General features: G+C 37.1%; 3 protein-coding genes across 4 annotated transcripts in view; all 3 read left to right on the top strand.

The window, feature by feature from the left end:
• LOC115906008 (collagen alpha-1(XXVIII) chain-like) overlaps positions 1-3,313 on the top strand; it is a 34,933-nt gene extending 31,620 nt beyond the window's left edge. Inside the window, exons 34-36 of one of the 2 annotated variants that reach the window (XM_030952822.1) lie at positions 531-615; positions 700-789; positions 2,123-3,313. In XM_030952822.1, the coding sequence (XP_030808682.1) occupies positions 531-615; positions 700-789; positions 2,123-2,322 (375 nt within the window). In that variant the 3' untranslated portion in view covers positions 2,323-3,313. The remainder of the gene's footprint in view (positions 1-530; positions 616-699; positions 790-2,122) is intronic. The other variant, XM_030952823.1, reaches the window with a different exon arrangement.
• An 832-nt stretch (positions 3,314-4,145) lies between these two features.
• On the top strand, positions 4,146-15,687 carry BBS5 (Bardet-Biedl syndrome 5). The gene is made up of 12 exons (XM_030952151.1): positions 4,146-4,255; positions 5,374-5,456; positions 6,270-6,335; positions 7,175-7,224; positions 7,752-7,879; positions 8,756-8,891; positions 9,888-9,983; positions 10,615-10,677; positions 11,388-11,522; positions 11,634-11,717; positions 13,350-13,373; positions 13,488-15,687. The coding sequence occupies exons 1-12, from the start codon at positions 4,194-4,196 to the stop codon at positions 13,587-13,589; spliced, it is 1,029 nt and encodes a 342-aa protein (XP_030808011.1). The 5' UTR covers positions 4,146-4,193; the 3' UTR covers positions 13,590-15,687.
• Positions 15,588-18,133, top strand: part of KLHL41 (kelch like family member 41) — a 7,667-nt gene continuing 5,121 nt past the window's right edge. The window contains exon 1 of the mRNA XM_030952150.1: positions 15,588-16,792. Coding sequence (XP_030808010.1) covers positions 15,683-16,792 — 1,110 coding nt within the window. The 5' untranslated portion in view covers positions 15,588-15,682. The remainder of the gene's footprint in view (positions 16,793-18,133) is intronic.

Raw genomic sequence — 18,133 nt, 5'->3', positions numbered from 1 at the left:
GTATTTATTTTTCTGTGCCACCTAACGTAATTTGTACCATTTCCCTTAATTTTCTGCAGGACTGGTACTTTAACTTGGTATGCTCAGAGCTGGTTGTTCTGAGTAAGAGCTCTGATGTTGCATGCAGGCAATTAATAATAACTGTAACTTATTCCTGATACTGTTACAAGGATTCCTTTGTTTAATATAGTAGTATTTGTGCCACAGTGTGAATCATAACAATATTAAAAAGCAATTACACTGTTATAATTAAGTCTAAGAATAGTAATTGAACTCAATTGTAGATTATAATTTTAAGTCTATAAATAAACTTCTGTAAAGCTCAACTAAAAAAAAAATTTATCCAACATTTAGATACGACAACTTTCCTGGTAAACCAACCAGGAGAAGTTAAAATTCTGGTTCTTAAAACTGAAGTCAGGGTAAATGCAAAGGAAAAACAATAGAAAATCTCTAAGTTACGGAGGGCTTGTTCATTTTGAAACACTTCACAGTATCTGGAAAAAAAAAAAATCAAATGCTTATTTCAGACCAACGTACCTCCTGTAGTCTATGACGCCTACGAAGAGGAACAAGATGAAGAACAGCCAACCGTGCTGACAGGAAATACTAGAGGTATTTCTATTGTCATTCACTTCTTCATTTTCATTTTTGGCTGATGAAAAATCAATGTCTCTTTCTGATTCTTTTCACCTGCAGCTGTGTTACCGTTATTGTCATCTAAACAACCACCATCCAGTAAAGTGATGACACCATCTCTTTCAACTGCAGGCCCCACACCAAAACCTGGTGGGTAATAGATAATTTTTCATTTTGTGACCTCTTTGCCTGATACTAACTTTTAATAAGGCTTTAAAACAGAGTAATTTTGTTCCATTCTCCAAAGATTTTGTGAGTCTGTGATGTAGAAGAGGTCATTTCAGGATTTTATAACAGATCTAGTTGCAGTTCTTGTCTTCCCAAGTTCTGGATCCCACTGCTGCACTTAAAGCAAAAGCAAGGCTGTCTATAACCTGCCAGGGAGCTCATAAGGGGCATCAAAAGGAGAACATAATGCTCACTGAGGGTGGGCCAGTCAGCAGGTCATTCATCAGCCATGGAGGGGCAGTCTACAGAGGGGGAGACTTCATTAAAGACAAAGATTGTGATTTCAGAATTGGACAGAAAGAATGTATTTCTCTTTCAGAGGAGCAATAGGAAAAAACAGTGTTCAGTCATTTTAAGTATAATAATTAGCTGAGTGCTTAAAGGGTTGATTCTTTTTTATGAAATGTCCAGATGTATTTTGTTCATCATTTGGGGCATTTTCAGTTTCAGTAATAGTGTATTTTGATGGAAGCAACAGAAGAGAGCAAGAGAAACATGTTCCCAGTGTTTCCTGGCATGACTTATTCAGTCTCCGGCAATAACGTTTTTTTCAAAAAAAGTGACAAGATACCAGTTGCAAAAGACAAAATAGTAGTCACGACATTAAACTTCAGAGTAAACTGTTTTGTATCTCATGGTATTATTAAGGTGAGTGAGACTAGATTAGTATGTCAGTCCTCTGATGCATATCTGTAGGAGTTTTAAATTCAAAACTTATGTACATAATTACTACCATTTTATTAGATAAGTAGCACAAATATCTTACAAAAGCAAGACAAGAGTTTTATATTCTTCTCAGTATTTTAATGTCTCTTCTCCCACACCACAAGGAAAACTAATGTACTGCAGAAGGATGCAGCAGATGCAAAAACAGCAGATGCAACTAGATTACAGATCTTCGGCTTACAGTTTCAGTTTGCTCACAAGACTGGTTGAACGTAATCAGATTTCAAAAAAATATATTTTAGAATTATCATATTCATATTGTTTGCTCTTTTTGTATGTGGAGCCATAATACTTTTATTTCTGGAATTACTGGAATCATGCCAGCAAAGGAACAGTTTATTTGACTATAAAGATGCACTTATAACTTGTCTTCAATATTAACATCTTTAGAACTAAAAGTGAATCTTAAACTATTGTATAAGACTAGCAGAAAAAAAAAGTAAGAGTTTTAAAGGTAAAATCTATGGAATATAATTGACTTTTACAAATTGAATGGGTTCTATTCCTTTTTAATTTTTTTCTATTTTAGAAAGTCCTGTGGAGCTGCGCTGCAAGCTAAGGCTGGACCAAGGGCCGTGCCGTGTTTACACAATCAGATGGTATTATGACAAACAAGCCAATGCCTGTGCTCAGTTTTGGTATGGTGGCTGCCATGGAAATGCAAACCGCTTTGAGTCTGAACAGGAATGCAGACAGGCCTGTGTATTTTTTTCTGGAGGTAGCAATTAGTCTCTACAATAAAAATGATAAGGTTGAAGCTAGTGATTGTTTGGCTTTTTTATCAAGCATCCAGCACAGTATCTAAAATCAAACCAAATAATTTATAGAATGCTAACATTATGAAATCACATGCCCACTAAGTAAAAAAATGTCTACCTATGCAAGCATACTTAAATACTTTTAGCATTTATTATATGACATAGAGATTATAACAAAATAGCAAATTTTCAACAGTATCAAGAGTACAAAATTTCCTTTTTTACTAAGTTATAGTTAGACCAGTGTAGCATTTGTCATAGCAGTTGCCCTTCCTTCACCTAGATCTTTAAATACTACCATTGTACAATCACTAACTAGAACTTATTTTACATATATTGCTTTGGAAACAAATCCTTGGTGATTATGTAAATTCTTTTCCCTTTGTTATGGAAATCTAGTATTTGGCATGGATTCTGCAAACTTCACTTCTTTTAAACGAAACTATTCTCACAAATAGTATTTTACTCTTTAAAGCACAAAACACAAACTTCCAAATGACATGCAGAGTACTACTTAATACAGATAAATACAACAAACGCATCAACTTGTGGCCTACGTGCTCTCTGGGTCACAAGACAGGGAGGTGGTTCAGTTACCCACCTTTCCTAAGCACATCACAGGTACATTTCATTTTTTTTTTTTCAGCAAACTCTCCTCAGTTTTTATTAGCTAGCCAAGATCCAGTTAAAACACATCCACAGATTTCTATGAGTGAATATACTAATAACTGGCATTACTGTGTTGGGTTACACCATTCTAAAATGGTCCTTCCAATGTGTTTCTCTTCTGAAAGCCAAGTCTAATTTTTAAAAGCATTTTAATATTTTCATCTTCCTTAGTTAACTATTTAAACTTATGTTTAAAACATTAAGCAGCACAGTTTATTGTCTGCCACTGTGATACTGCTTTTTACATTTATGTCTGCCTGTATATATTGCATTTCCTGTTATTTAATACACTTTAAAGCTTATTTCTAATAAAACATTTTTGGTTTTACTGCCAGGACAGAAAATGGATGATGGTACATTTACAGGACTAAAAACTTACCTCATAGCTAAATGAAATTCACTGCGTCATGTGCTTCTCATAACATAACCGGATTTCTGCCACAGCCCTTAACAAGGCCAAACATCTCAGATTACGCACTCGTTGATCATTTTTAGTTGGATTTGTGTGGTTTGTTTGTTTGTTTTTTCCCTGAGCAAATGGTAACGTCAAGCATATCAACAAAAAGTGGAGTTTGGCCTCAACTAAAACACCGTCCCCCTTTGTGCTCTCGGAACGCTCAGCCCCTCTCCTCACGGAGGGAGGTCGGGGCATTTCCCGCCCGCCCGCTGCTTTATTTCATCCAGCTTGTGTCCATTTCCGAATGGGTGCAACGGGCTCCTCGCCAACCTAGGGACAAGCTTCAGGGGAAGAACTACCAAAGGACAAGTTTTTTTCTTATTAATCTTATTTGCAGTTTGTTGGATTTTTTTAATTTGAAAGTGGCAGGGCACTGCAATTAAAATTTGGATACAGTTTTCAAGTCATGTCCAAATTACAAATCACACATCTCATGTATTTTAAAATAAACCCAAAACCACCAAACAAACAGCCAGCTCCGCAAATCCGCAGGCTCAAGGCTGCATTACCCACAACACCATCGTCCCTCAGGATTTGGGTTTCATCCCCTCAGCCGAGCCGGGGAAGGAGCCAGGGCGGGAGCGAGTGCGCGCGCGCTCCCCGCGTGCGGCGCCGCAGCCAATCCCGGCCGCCGCGGGAGCGCGAGACTCCACCCACCCTCCCCCCCAACGCCGTTGCCAGGGCGGCGCGCGGACTCGTCGGGGCGGGTGGCGGCCATGAGCGGGGTGCTGGACGTGCTGTGGGAGGACAGGGATGTCCGCTTCGACATCTCCCCGCAGTGAGTGTCCGAGTCCGTGTCCCGGCCCCGCCCTGCCCTCACAGCGGCGCTCTCGGGCCCGCCCGGCGCCGACAGGCTGCTGGCTGAGCGCTGACTCCGCGGCCGAGGCCGACCACTGGAGTGGGCGCGGTGCACGGCGGGAGCGCCCCCGCGTGTGCCGGGAGCGCCCCGGTGTGGCGGCCGCGGAGCGAGAGGGGCTTCACCGGGCCGAGCGGGGCGGGGCGGTTAGTGCTTGCTGGGTGGGGTCCACGCACCGTTTCCGATCTATAAAAAGAAAATAAAACGATTGGACACTGCAGGACTGAGGGAAGGTTGTGTACTTTTCGCAGCTGAGCTTTCCTAGGACTGAAAAGTACCGCCAAGCTGAAGGCGTGTGTCTGCGGGGACGGCGGCACTCGTTGGTTAGCAGGGCTTGGCCAACGGGGCGGCGACTGTGCAGTATTTCAGGAAATTCATGTCTTATTAATACGTTTTGTTTCTGTCACGCCATACATGGAGAGTTTTGGCTGCTTTTGACAATACGAGTAAAGTACAGCAAAAATTGACACTGCATTGGTTATTATGTAATAAAGTGGTTAGATCAGTTAAATAAAGCAAAATAAAAATACAAACAAATAAATAGAAGACCTCACCAAAAAGAGCCAAACAAACAAAAAGCCAAACCACACCCTTTGTGGAAAACTTAGCAGAGCATTTCACATATTCTTATACATCTAATATTTCTTTTGCTGGAATCTCTTCTTTCCTAAGCCTAGCTCCACTCCTTATGACCTGAATCTACATCAAGAGGCAATAAACTCTGTCGCCTAAAAATTACATGAATGCAAGTGGGGTTTTTTTTTGCTTTTTCCTTCATTCTCCAGACACTTTGTAGTTATTTTGGGTATAGTTTTCATGGTCACACTTGCTACATAATTATTTATTTATTTACTGTTATAAGGTAATCATAAAGATATTCATATTTTTCATCTGTGAATGTAGTGATAATTTCAGGTATGTAAAGTTGATTTGTGTGCATGTGTGGATTTTTCATTGCATGATGTACTGAGCAGAAAACAGAGGAAAGCAAAGCAGGGAAATAAAAATGACCTTAAATTAATTATTTTTCCTTTTTTTAGACAAATGAAAATGAGACCTGGAGAGGTCCTTATAGACTGCTTAGAGTCTGTTGAAGATACCAAAGGAAACAATGGAGACAGAGGTAACTGCATACTCAGGGAAACTGTAAACTTTCTACTCTTTAGCCTGTGTAGGTTTATGAAAGCCCTGTCAGGTTCCCATTGAACTCTGTATCAGTGCTCTGTTGCATAGAAGAGATCCTGCCTATTTCTCAGACCTGCCTTGGAATGTTTTTTTAAAAGTTGTGGGAAGGTGATTCTTGTCTCAGAATTTGCTTAGAATTGAAAGCCTTGTAGGAACAATCCATTTATAAACAGTGTGGTGCTGTTCTGCTGTAATCCTCTTTAATGCTTAGTTTGTCCCACCCTGTTTTTTACTGAATCTGAAGTAAGGAATTAACTTACTGAAGTAAGGAATACGTAGTGGGCAGGGGCTGAAGCTGCCAGCATGATGAGATGACCCTTCAAGGGGGTTGGATGTGCTGCTCTCCAGGGTCCAGAATGGAATAAATTTGCATATGGAGAAGGGGTGAGGTTATCCATGAATAGTGCTGTGATAGTTAACTCACTGCCTTCCCCTTCTTCTCCCCAGAGCAGTTCTGCACTAATTGTGTCTACATTTTTGCTATAAGCATCTGGATTGGAATCAATAACTGCTCTTGGTTTGATTTTGAGGAATGCTGGTATATATTAGAACTTGTTTAATTTGTTCCTTGTTGGATTTTCTCTGCTAGCATTTTAAGCATTTAAGTGTTTAGTGGTTTAATGATTTTTCTGGTGGGGATCCCGTACTTTTTTCTTTTTCCCATCAAGGGGAAGGAATATCCTGTTGTTTCAGAATATTTCATTTAATGGGATTTATTTAGATTAAAAATAGCTACAATCTTTATCTCCAGGCAGGCTGCTTGTGACAAATTTGCGGATCATTTGGCGCTCCCTGTCATTGCCCAGAGTCAACCTCTGTAAGTATTACCTTTTGTTTCTTTTGTGGTGGTGCCTTGCTATTCCTTCACAAAGTGTTGATTTCAGTACAGAATGCTGAAGTATAGCTGTGTTGCTCTGGAAAGTCTGAAATAAACTGTTACTAATGAATCTCTTTATAATATAGGAAGTGAGATGGTAATTCATAGCAAAATAGTAATATTCAATATTCTATGTTAATTTCGTAGAAAAGAAGTTGAAGAGTTCTTCAGACATATTTTGCATTTGGCCAGTGTGGGATTCATGTGGCTTTTTAAAAAAAAGAGTTTAAGGTTCATCATACATTGCTGTACTTGTAGCTCTTGTTGCCACCTGTTTATTCACATTCTGCAATTGTACTCCTATTTCTCTATTTATTCCACTCAAGTATCTGCCTTTCCAGTTTTAGTATTGTAAACTCTGGATAAGTTTCTCATTTTAACTGTATCAGTTAAAACTGTACGAGAATGAGAGGTCTGCTCATATTTAATTTAAAGTGCTGAAACAGGGGCAGGATGCAGTTCCTTTGTACACAAATTATTTCCAGTGCTCAGTGTGTAGTCCCCTTCTGTGGAAATATTTCTTGGATTGGATGGTGCACTGAGCAGCCAGAATTGGTCCTGATTTGAGAAGAGCACTTGACCAAAGAACTTTCCAAGATCGTTTCTAGCTTAAATTAGTCTTCGGGGTTGTGATGAGGACCCAGACTATTAACCACAAAATGTAATTCTCACACATAGCATCCAAAGCTGCACTAAAAAATTCAGCAATATACTTTGTAATTTTGACTGTTATTTTTCTTGTTCTCAAAACAATGTTTTTTTCTCCCTTGACTTCTAAGCTGTCGGTTACAACTGCGTTATAAATATAACTACAAGAACTGCCAACTCAGTAAGTTCCAAAAAATACTTTAAAAAATAATAAAAGAAGCTGTAATTAGTTGCTTATACTTACTGCACTATATCAACAATAATCTGAAACTTTACTTCCAAGAACAGTAAAGAATAGTAAGGAAAATTTTGTTTTAAAAGTGGAGAGCTCTCAAATACATAGCCTGAATGGAATTGCATGCAACCGTGAAGCTGTTTGTTTGACCTGCCACAAAGAACTATCAGGAAGATGAGGTAGATTTTCTGGGCAACCATATGATAACAAAACCAAAAATACAGTTTCAGTCATGATATTGCAAATGTAGAGCAGGCAGGCTGCATTAGTTTTACTGTTGACAGAACTGCCAGTTGGTCTAAAAGAAAAATAAGTTCAGTTGAAGACAGCTGTAGATTAGTGGTAGAATCAGGATTACACCTCCATAAACACTGTTTAAAACAATAACTTAGACAGTATCTGAAGATTATTTATTATTTGTACAATCAAGCTACTGTATTGCCAAAATGTAAAATTTTGTTTTTTCCTTACAGAAATTACGAGGGCAGACAGAAGCTCTGTATATATTGACTAAATGTAACAATACTCGCTTTGAGTTCATATTTACCAATGTTGTTCCTGGAAGTCCCAGACTCTTCACTTCAGTTATTGCTGTGCACAGGTAGTGTACTTAAAATAGTGTTTGATCAAGGACTCAAATATGGGGGATTACAACTGCTGATAGACACAGTATATGACTGTCCATATTCAACATTCAGAAAACTTTCCCTAAAGAGAACAATCTCTGGAAGGAAGGAGGAGTGTGATCACAAATTTTAGTAGATAGCTGCACATAATGAAAATTAATGTGTATTTACTAGTTATTGATCACGATTTATACAGCTTGTGTGTATAAAATATCTGAACAAATAAGAGTATAAAGGAGCTAATTTCAGTGTGCATTTTCTAGCTACAATTTGTGTCTGCAATAATTTCCTGTAATTTCAGACCATGTAAAGGAAATGAAGAGTTAAATCCTGGTCAGAACTCTTCATTGACTATAAAACACTGTATGCTTCCTACCTAAAGACAAGTCATCTGAATGAATGTGTGCATAATATATTACCATGGGTGTCTCTTTAAGAGCTATGGAATACTGACATATATATTGGATGTTTATGATTTAACTGGCATTGAAAAATAAAGGATTGTTAATGTCCATGCTATGTATAGCATGGGACCCAGAGAACTTGTGCTTTGCAATAGAGGCTGGGTGATGACTGTCTTAAGGAAAAAGAAAAAATAGTATAGACATGAACACTACAAGAGATTAAAAAGTTGTTAAAAACCTGTCTTAACTTTAAAGAGAATTTCATTAAGGAAAGCTGGAATATACTTAATTATGTTGAAAAAGTTTTAATAATACTCTCATTTTCCTGCAATGTGGTGATAAGAAAAGCTGAAAATATACATTTCATATCTGTACTGAAACAAAAGGTAAAGATAGTAGAAAAACAGAAGTATGTATGAACTAATACGTATTTTATATTTTTTGCAGAGCTTATGAAACTTCCAAAATGTATCGTGATCTGAAGCTGAGAAGTGCATTGATTCAAAACAAGCAACTGAGATTGTTACCACAAGAACAAATATATGATAAAGTCAATGGAGTTTGGAATTTATCAAGTGACCAGGTATAGTAAAGAATCAGAATACATTTACTATAGAAAAGTTAAAATGTTTCAGCTTTCCTCTAGCAATTGTACTCCTGTAGTTTTGTAGCCTCCGAGGAATTACCCTAATGCTGTTCATCAGCTGATGCATGCAGAGAAACTGATTCCATATGTTTGCTACTCACTACAACAAAATCTCCTTTTGGTAACCTGAAGTCTACATGACCTGGCTAATATGCAAGGAACTGGATATACAATTTTTGTTAAAAATATATATTTAGAAGTCTAAAGCTCTGTATGATACTGAAAGAAAATCATGTTTCTGAAGTGCTCTGCTGAATACTTGTGTGTTTACCTGCTGCTTTGATTAAACAGTAGTAAGATTATATTGTCTTTTGATTAATGAAAATTGAAAATACTGGCAGGGATTCTGTGTCTTAAAAAAAAAAAAACTTTAAAATAAAAATAGAAAACATTTATTATTTTACAGGGCACTAGTTGCAAGCATTTCCTGGAGCAGTGAAACAAAACAGGAGCTGATATTTCTGTCTGTGCAATTTTAGTCCAGAATAGAAATATGATCCACTCTGACAAGCTAAAAAGTTCTTTCCTCTACGTTCCCTTGGCACACATCTCCTCAATTACCTAAGTTTAACCCACATGCCTTTACACTTACGCTTTCTGCCAATTCCAGATCTGTACAGTTAATAACACTCAGATGCTTCATGTATTCCCATGAGGTTGGCTGGGCTGTGACTTGATCCAGCTTTGCTGCAGTAGTAGGTGCTCACAGCTATTTTCATTACTCAGATTTACATAGCCTTTAAAGATGGGATCCTACTTCCTTGCAGTCAATAGTAACATTTCAGCTGGGTTTTGTAGGGAAGAATCAGGCTTGTAGTGAATAAAATATGAAGCTGTATCTTGCTTATATGTAAATGGATAGCAAGTAATCATCATGTTTGGGAAAAAAAGCTCTGTACTTAAAGCAATTCTAACATAACTTTTCTTTAATAGGGAAATTTGGGAACATTTTTTATTACTAATGTGAGAATAGTTTGGCATGCAAATATGAATGACAGCTTTAATGTCAGCATACCATATCTACAAATTGTAAGTATCTTACAACAACCATTTTCAAAATGAAACAGCATATGTTCAAGTCTTTGGTTAAAACTCCCAGGTTACCAAAATTCTATTTCATATCTCTCATTCAGAGAGGAACTTCATTTTTCCTAAGTTCCATCAACCACAGGGTATATTTTCTTTTCTGTCCAGATTAGTTGGGGGATTTCCTGGGTGGGTACAGGTGTTGAAAATGGCTTGTATTTCAAACTTTTTAATATTTACTCTGATGCTTCATGCCACCTATATAACTACAAGAACTGCCAACTCAGTAAGTTCCAAAAAATACTTTTAAAAATAATAAAAGAAGCTGTAACTAGTTGCTTATGTTTACCGCATTGTATCAACAATAATCTGAAAGTTTACTTAAACTGGGATTAATGATCTGTGAATCTGATGTTCAGAAATTTACTGTTACCACTGTTACCACTTCTAATAAAACACTTTTCCCTGAGGTTTCAGGGGTTCAGATTTGTAATGGTAAATGGGAGGGAATGCTGGTAGCCAAGCTTCCAGAGCCAGTACTTGTAATTATTGCACTGTAAAAAAAGAAACCAAAATGAGGTTTTTACCCAGTAATTACAGAGTTTTTAACAGTGTTATACCTCTTTATCATTAGCGTTCAATAAAAATGAGAGACTCAAAGTTTGGCTTGGCTCTTGTGATAGAGAGTTCTCAGCAGGTAAGAAGCTTTAATAGCCTTTTTCTATTGATTACGTTTTTATTATACATATATACAATATTTCTTTAGATGCAATATTTTTATATACAATGTTTCTCTAATTTTGACATGTCATGGGTCTACTCTGAAGTTACATAGAGCATTTCTTCTGTGTGGCCTTTTGAAAACTTTAAGTTCTCTTTGCACTGCTTTAAGTGTATGTTATGGTCAATATGGCTATTGGGAGTTACAGTTTCTCTAAGCAAAGCAACAATAGGCCAGCATGACTGGCTTATAACTGTCAAATACACTGTCTTCTGACAGATTATCTTTGGGATCTAATTAATTCTGTACTTAATTAAGACCATTCTTTTAAATCTTTTTCATTATTTCTGTGTGTCTGAAAGCTTCTTTAATAACAGCATCAAGGCCTAAGAGACTCAACATTTGCTGAGTGGCTGGGAATAAATCATTAATATCGCTTCTGAATTTGTCCCACCCTTGTTTGCTTGTGACTTTGGGTATAAGGAGTTTGTTCGCCTTTTATATAATGGGCTAATGGTTAAAAGCTCATCTACTTCATGGAGAAGCATTGTCATTGTTTTATTTCACCCATGATTTTCTCAGCAAGATGAAAATTGCTATCATTTAACTGGAAATCACTATCAAGGAGAAAAAATTGTTTAAAAAGTAAGACTAATAAAGAGATGGTTTTTTTCTCTGTTTTATAGAGTGGAGGATATGTGCTTGGTTTTAAAATAGACCCTGTAGAGAAACTACAGGAGGCAGTGAAAGAGATTAATTCACTTCACAAAGTTTATTCAGCTAATCCTATATTTGGAGTGGATTATGAAATGGAAGAAAAGGTACTCCATTTATTTATTTTAAATTAGATACAATACTGTGTTAACAATAATAAAAATATATTAAACATATTAGATATGTGAATTTACTTACTACAGTGTTATAATTTGCAGCCTCAACCTCTTGAAGACCTAACAGTGGAGCAGGTTCCAGATGATGTGGAAATAGAAGCTGATGAACATACAGATGCTTTTGTGGTAAGGGGCTCCACATAAAAACCAGAAAAATAGAATCATTCTTGTTTAGTTATTCAGATTTAAGCAATGTACAGCTGTAATCCTCTGTTAAACATAAGCTGCAACTGTACTTTCTATATTTAAAACACATCTACATGTCTTTTATTAAACATCCTGATTACTACAGGAATTTATTCTGTATATGAATTCTTAATTTAAGAATGAACTATTATTCAAATATTATTCAAAAGAAATATTAGTAGATATTTAAAATAATAGTTGTATTTAGTTTCTCAGCACATTAAAATTGGGAATTGCTTGAAAATCAGCGGTACAATATAATCAGATACATTATTGAAACAATAATTTGACTTCTCTTAAAGCAGACTAATAGGGTTTACATTATTATGTCTCCCAGTATTTTGGGAAAATTTACTTTAAAATGCATTAGGTTGCTTGACTGACCCTCTTTCAACAAATTTCCAAACTTAGTGTGCAACCCAGTAACACTTGGTTCCATGATTGACTGCAAGGGTAGATGGCACATGTTTTCAAGTGTTAGCCTTGATGCATTGACCAATCTCTGAAATTTGATAAATTAACAGGCCTAGCACCAGTGTTATTTCCAGTCCTTTTAATTTTGCGGCCTCTTACTAACACAGATAAGCTCTTGTTTTTTCCTTGCCTTCTTTCCTAGCTTTTTGGATTATTTATTTTCATTTTTGCACATTTTATTCAGTGTTCAGCATATTTGAAGACATACCTTCTCCTTAAATGGATATCTGTTTGCTTTGTTGGTGCCTTTATCACCTGAACTAAATAACTGTGCTTTGTATATTCTCAAACAAAAACTGGAAGCTGAAAATGGTTAGAAGTTTGTTGCTGTAGAGACTCAGGTTGCCCAGGACCCAAGGAGCAGCTACACACCAACATTCCACAATACTTGATGCCACAGGAAAGCACCTCCTTTGCTGCCCCTCACCAGTCCACAGGGGCAGCTGAAGCAAGACTGGGCTCATTTTGGGAAATAACATCTAGAACCTGCTGGTCCAGAGATTTCTACAGTGTGGATATTTTCGGAGATCTGATATCCCTAAAAGTTTGAGCCATAATTTCCACCCACACAGAATAGGAAAGATGGTATCTCTTTCCCACGTCTCTGTGTATGGAGTTGTTCTATTACTCTATGTTCTTTTCTTAGATTGAGTATGATGTCAACTGAATTTTGATATTATACATTTTAAGCTAGTTTTTGGTGTTGAATAGTAAAAGCTGCTGCACATGAGGCAAAAAAATACCAGAATGCTGTCAGTTTGTCTTCATATTAATATTCCCTAAAAAGTGTTTGTCAGTGTAACAAATGTAATACAAAAATGTTGCCATTTAAAAAGTCTTTCTTTATTATGGTCGAAATTTCAAGGGTTGGTATTTAATGAAAAATACCATAATCCACTGATATCTAATCTGTAATCCAAATCTAACAGGATTTTCTGTTAGAACCCTTTTGTAAATTATTTTAACATAGAAGTAAAACCCATGTAGACTAGATTCTTGTGGAAGACCTACTCAATACAGTTTTGACCCCAAGGAATTATTAGCAGATGTGGTTTTTAGACTTTTGTTTTCACAGTTCTCTTTTGTTTTCCTTTGCAGGCTTACTTTGCTGATGAAAACAAGGTAAGGAGATACTTTTTCATATTATCAAATTCCTGTTGATAAAATGGGATAATGAAATTAAAAAGTGCCTTCTGCTTTATTTTATTTTCTCTCGTATGTCATGTATTCAAAAAGCAACATGATCGGGAGCCTGTGTTTTCAGAAGAACTGGGACTTGCAATAGAGAAGCTAAAGGATGGATTCACACTCCAGGGGCTCTGGGAAGTAATGACCTGATTTAGATTGGCACGTTTGTTTCTTAAGCAGGAAAAACACTGTTCTTGCTGGATTTAGATCTGTAGAAGATAATTTAGAAATATTGGAGTAGTACAGAAGGAACATGCCAAAGCTAAAGAGCAGGCAAATATTATATAAGAAGCCCTCGGGCTATTTCATAAAAGAAAGGTTACTCAAAAACCTTGTATGCTTGAGCTGTGCATTTCCTGTGTTGCCTGTGTAAGCAGTGGGAGGAGAGCCCCTCTGAGGCTGCTGCGGGGGGCGCTGCCCCCTGCAGGGCCCTCGGTGCCCGCTGTACGGACCTGCACATTCCCTCTGTCAGACTGGGAGCACCTGGGGGTCCCTCCACACCCCTTCCAAATGGCGTGGCAGTGCCATTGACACACTTGTAACCTCCGCTGTTTTCAGGACTGCCCTCTGTCTCCCTTCCCTGACAGCACAAATTCAGCCATGGTGTTTCAGACACCATTTTATGGCAGGTAGCCACCATTTTTTTTATAACTTCATGGCTTCTGTGTTTATGTATTGCCCTTTGGCTGCCAGGACCAGGCACTGCTTGCCATTTTCCACAGCACTATGTCAGAAAAAGAAGCCTCCTCTTTTTCTGAATGCGGAGACCACTGCCTGAGACAGGGCAGTGTGAGGTATGCAGTTTGATGCTCAATTTCAAATATTCATGTATTTATACAGAGTGATGTACTTTCCCATAATGATTGGTTGAATTACATTTCCATAACTTGTTTAATGATTTGCAACACAGAAATACCATCATACAGGGAACATTTTGTATGTAGGCATATTGGCTGTGTTATTGATAGCTTTAAGCAAAAGCAATTCTGTTCCAAATATCTCATAATTGTGCTTAATGTTCAGCATGTATTATTCCAAGTTTTAATTGTAATGCAGATATCCTCATACAGTTGTTGTTTGTTTGTTTTTGCCAGAGCACTTTTTAAAGCAATGATCTAGAAAACAGGGCACATGCAAATAGCTTCTGTGTGTGTCATTAGACCTTTTATGATGTTATGTGTTAATGAGTCATTTATTGTTTAAAGGAAGACACAGCTGTTACGTTTTCTAGTGAGATAAAACCTCTGTGCTGTTTTCTATAAATGGAAAAAGTCAAATGAGCTGTCCTTTCAGCTGTTGTTTCAGCAGCTGACTGTTAAAGTAACTGTGGTGCAAATGTAATACTGGTGTTTGTAGAAAATCTTTCAAAGTATATACTTTAATGAAATACAACCTATATTGAAAAGCAGTCATTACTTTAATAAACTTTGATAATATTATATATTGTTGTAAATCTTGCATTCAAGTAGTTGTATTTTGGATTTTGATCCTGTTTCCATTACATTCAAAGAACATTTTACCATATGGGTAGAGACTTCAATTTAAATTATTTTGGAAGGCAAAACTTTACCTGAAATAACACATATTTTATGTCTAAACAGTAGTGTTTGGTTTAAAACCAAATGGATATTAAGAAGCAGCCCAAAATTTCAAAGCCTTAATATCTGAAGAAATTGTATATGTGATATGGTTCTGTATAAAAATAATCTTAGAACAAGAGCGATCAATACAAAGTTGTAGAGTTTTTTAGTATCTTTATGACTGCAGCAATGACCTGTATTAAGCAACTCTGAAAAAGTGAGCAGTAGTTAAAACTGACTATTTGATTAATAATATTTCTATTTCAGAATATTTAGTAACATATATCTGTGCAGTCTTGCTCATAGCTGTCTCACTTAGGGTCAGATTCTGCTGTCCTTACTCATGTCAAATAATTTATTACATTGCACATAATCTTACTGATTCAATGTGGAGAATGATGGCAAAACCTGACCATAGTGACTAAGAGCAACAGTTGCTTCTTTCAGTCTTTGACAGCTGCAAGAGCAACTCTGTTTTTCCAAACCGTCCATCCCAAATTCCGACCTGTAAGAGTATGTACCTATATTTAGCTAGTGAGATTAAATTGCAGAGGCTTCAAGCAGGGCAAAAAGCACATTGGTCTGCCTTTTTTTGCAGACAAACCCTTGGGCAGACAACAGCTAAAGCTTTCTACTCCCTCCCCTTTCCCAAGTGTTTGCAAAATGGATTCCCAAAGGGAACTCACTGAAGAGCTCAGACTTTACCAATCCACCCTCCTTCAGGATGGCCTCAAGGAACTCCTTGAAGAGAAAAAGTTTGTAGATTGCTCTCTAAAAGCTGGTGACAGAAGCCTGCCTTGCCACAGATTGATTCTGTCGGCATGTAGCCCTTATTTTCGTGAGTATTTCTTATCTGAGCAAAATGAAGATAAAAAGAAGGAAGTAGTTCTAGATAATGTTGACCCCAACATCCTGGATATGATTGTCAAATACCTTTATTCAGCAAGTATTGATCTCAATGATTCTAATGTGCAAGATATTTTTGCTTTGGCCAGCCGCTTTCAGATCCCTTCTGTATTCACTGTGTGTGTCTCCTACCTTCAGAAGAGGCTTGCTGTTGGTAACTGTCTGGCTATCCTTCGGTTAGGTGTTCTGCTTGACTGCCCGAGACTTGCATTTTCTGCCCGTGATTTTGTTTCAGATCATTTTGTGCAGATCTGCAAAGAAGAGGACTTCATGCAGCTTGCCCCTCATGAACTTATCTCAGTTATTTCACCTGACAGTTTAAACGTAGAGAAGGAAGAACTGGTATTTGAAGCAGTAATGAGATGGGTCCGAACAGACAAGGAGAACAGAGTAAAGAGCCTGGGGGAAATTTTTGACTGCATACGTTTTCGTCTAATGCCAGAAAAATATTTCAAAGAACAGGTTGAGAAGGATGATATAATTAAAAGCAACTCAGACCTTCAGAAAAAAGTTAAGATTATTAAGGATGCTTTTGCTGGAAAACTGCCTGACTCTAGCAAAAGCACAGAAAAGTCAACCAAAGGGGAGGTGAATGGCGATGTAGGAGATGAAGATTTACTGCCTGGATACCTAAATGACCTTCCCAGACATGGCATGTTCGTCAAAGACCTGATTCTTCTGGTTAATGACACTGCTGCAGTAGCTTATGATCCTCTTGAAAATGAATGCTACCTAGCAGCCCTTGCAGAACAGATTCCCAGAAATCATTCCAGTATAGTCACCAAACAAAATCAGGTCTATATTGTTGGAGGACTTTATGTGGAAGAGGAGAACAAGGATCAGCCTTTCCAGTCATACTTCTTCCAGGTACAAGCTTTATATTTGTTGGTATAATAATACTTGCTTATGAGGGTTACTGAAAAGTTTTCTGAGTGCCTGCAAGTGGGTTGTCTGGTGTCTTTGTATGGTGATGGAGAGAAGTATCTAGAGAGAGTTATTTTTGTCTCAGAGACAGAAATGAAACGGAGGGCCTTGCATCTTCTTTTTCAAGATTAACTGCTGGTGAGATCCCAGAAAATATTAAAAAGATTAGTATATTCTGTATAGGCAATGCTTTTCATTAAGGCCCAGATTTTTCACTGTGCAGATGTCTAAATTTAGGTCTAATAATATTTTTGTAAAATACTTTTGTGTATTTTTGTTAACTCTGATGAAAGTTGGAGTGCTTTAGCTGGTTTAGATCTGATGAGATGTCTTTCTTTTTTGCATCTAAAATACTTTCATGACAGCAGTAATGTGTGTATTTTAAGTGCAATTTCTGCTACTAAAATTGCAAAGTCCTTTTTGTCATATCTACATTTGAAAGCCTAAAGGCCATATAAATATGTAATTTAGAGGCAAGTTTTTTTCTCGGCAAACTGTCAGTGTCAGTACACTAAATACCATGTTTCACCTGAGTGTAATTGTATATCTTTGTAAATCTGTATAATACAAGGCTGATTAGTGCTAACTGTAACTCCACAATATATTTCAGGAAAATTAGCAAAAATGCAGTTTGCCATGCTTATACCATAAACTAAGTCTGTTGTGTTTTTAGCTACATGCTTTGGTGTATATTTAAACTATTTTGTGCTGAATTATGCAATATGCTGCTGGCCACATCCTCTCTTTAGGCATACTGGCCTAAAAGAGTAAAATTAAGTCCTGTTTTAATATGAAATAAAGCACAGTAATAAGCAGTGATAGAATTTTGATATTAAAAAATGCAAATATTGTTTATAGGAGCCAGGCTCACTCTTTGCACACACAATAAAAGACTTGGTTTCATATTGATGTAGTCATGTGTGTTTAGTCCAGAACTGAGTAAGTCTCAGGCTACTAGAAAGTGGCCTCTGAGAAACTAAACCTCAAGACTGATACTAAAAATAGATGAAGTTTTCAAAATTCTACTTTAAATGTCAACATCCATTTCCTGAAATCATGTTTGTTTGCTTGTCATCTTTAAGCTTACTTAATGCTGCTATTCCCTATAGTTACAATACTTGTCTGCATTACCCATGTGGCAGTTGTTCTCTCCAAAATATTAATGCAGTGCCAAACCAATTTTCACTTGCTGATCTTCCTTTTTCCACCAGTAGAGCATTGCATTTGGTAGCTTGCAACCTGGGAGAAAACAAGGCTACCACTGGCTCGAGAATGCATGACAAG

Source organism: Camarhynchus parvulus, chromosome 7, assembly GCF_901933205.1.
Source record: "Camarhynchus parvulus chromosome 7, STF_HiC, whole genome shotgun sequence".
Lineage (NCBI taxonomy): Eukaryota > Metazoa > Chordata > Aves > Passeriformes > Thraupidae > Camarhynchus > Camarhynchus parvulus.
The sequence above is the reverse complement of the archived record's forward strand: the minus strand, read 5'-3'. Positions and strand labels throughout refer to the sequence as shown.

Excerpts from the sequence above, each read along its gene's own strand:
- BBS5 (XM_030952151.1), top strand. The coding sequence starts at position 4,194 with ATGAGCGGGGTGCTGGACGTGCTGTGGGAGGACAGGGATGTCCGCTTC. Across the intron at positions 4,256-5,373 it reads CGCTTCGACATCTCCCCGCA|ACAAATGAAAATGAGACCTG; the intron begins GTGAGTGTCCGA and ends TCCTTTTTTTAG. Across the intron at positions 7,225-7,751 it reads CTACAAGAACTGCCAACTCA|AAATTACGAGGGCAGACAGA; the intron begins GTAAGTTCCAAA and ends TTTTCCTTACAG.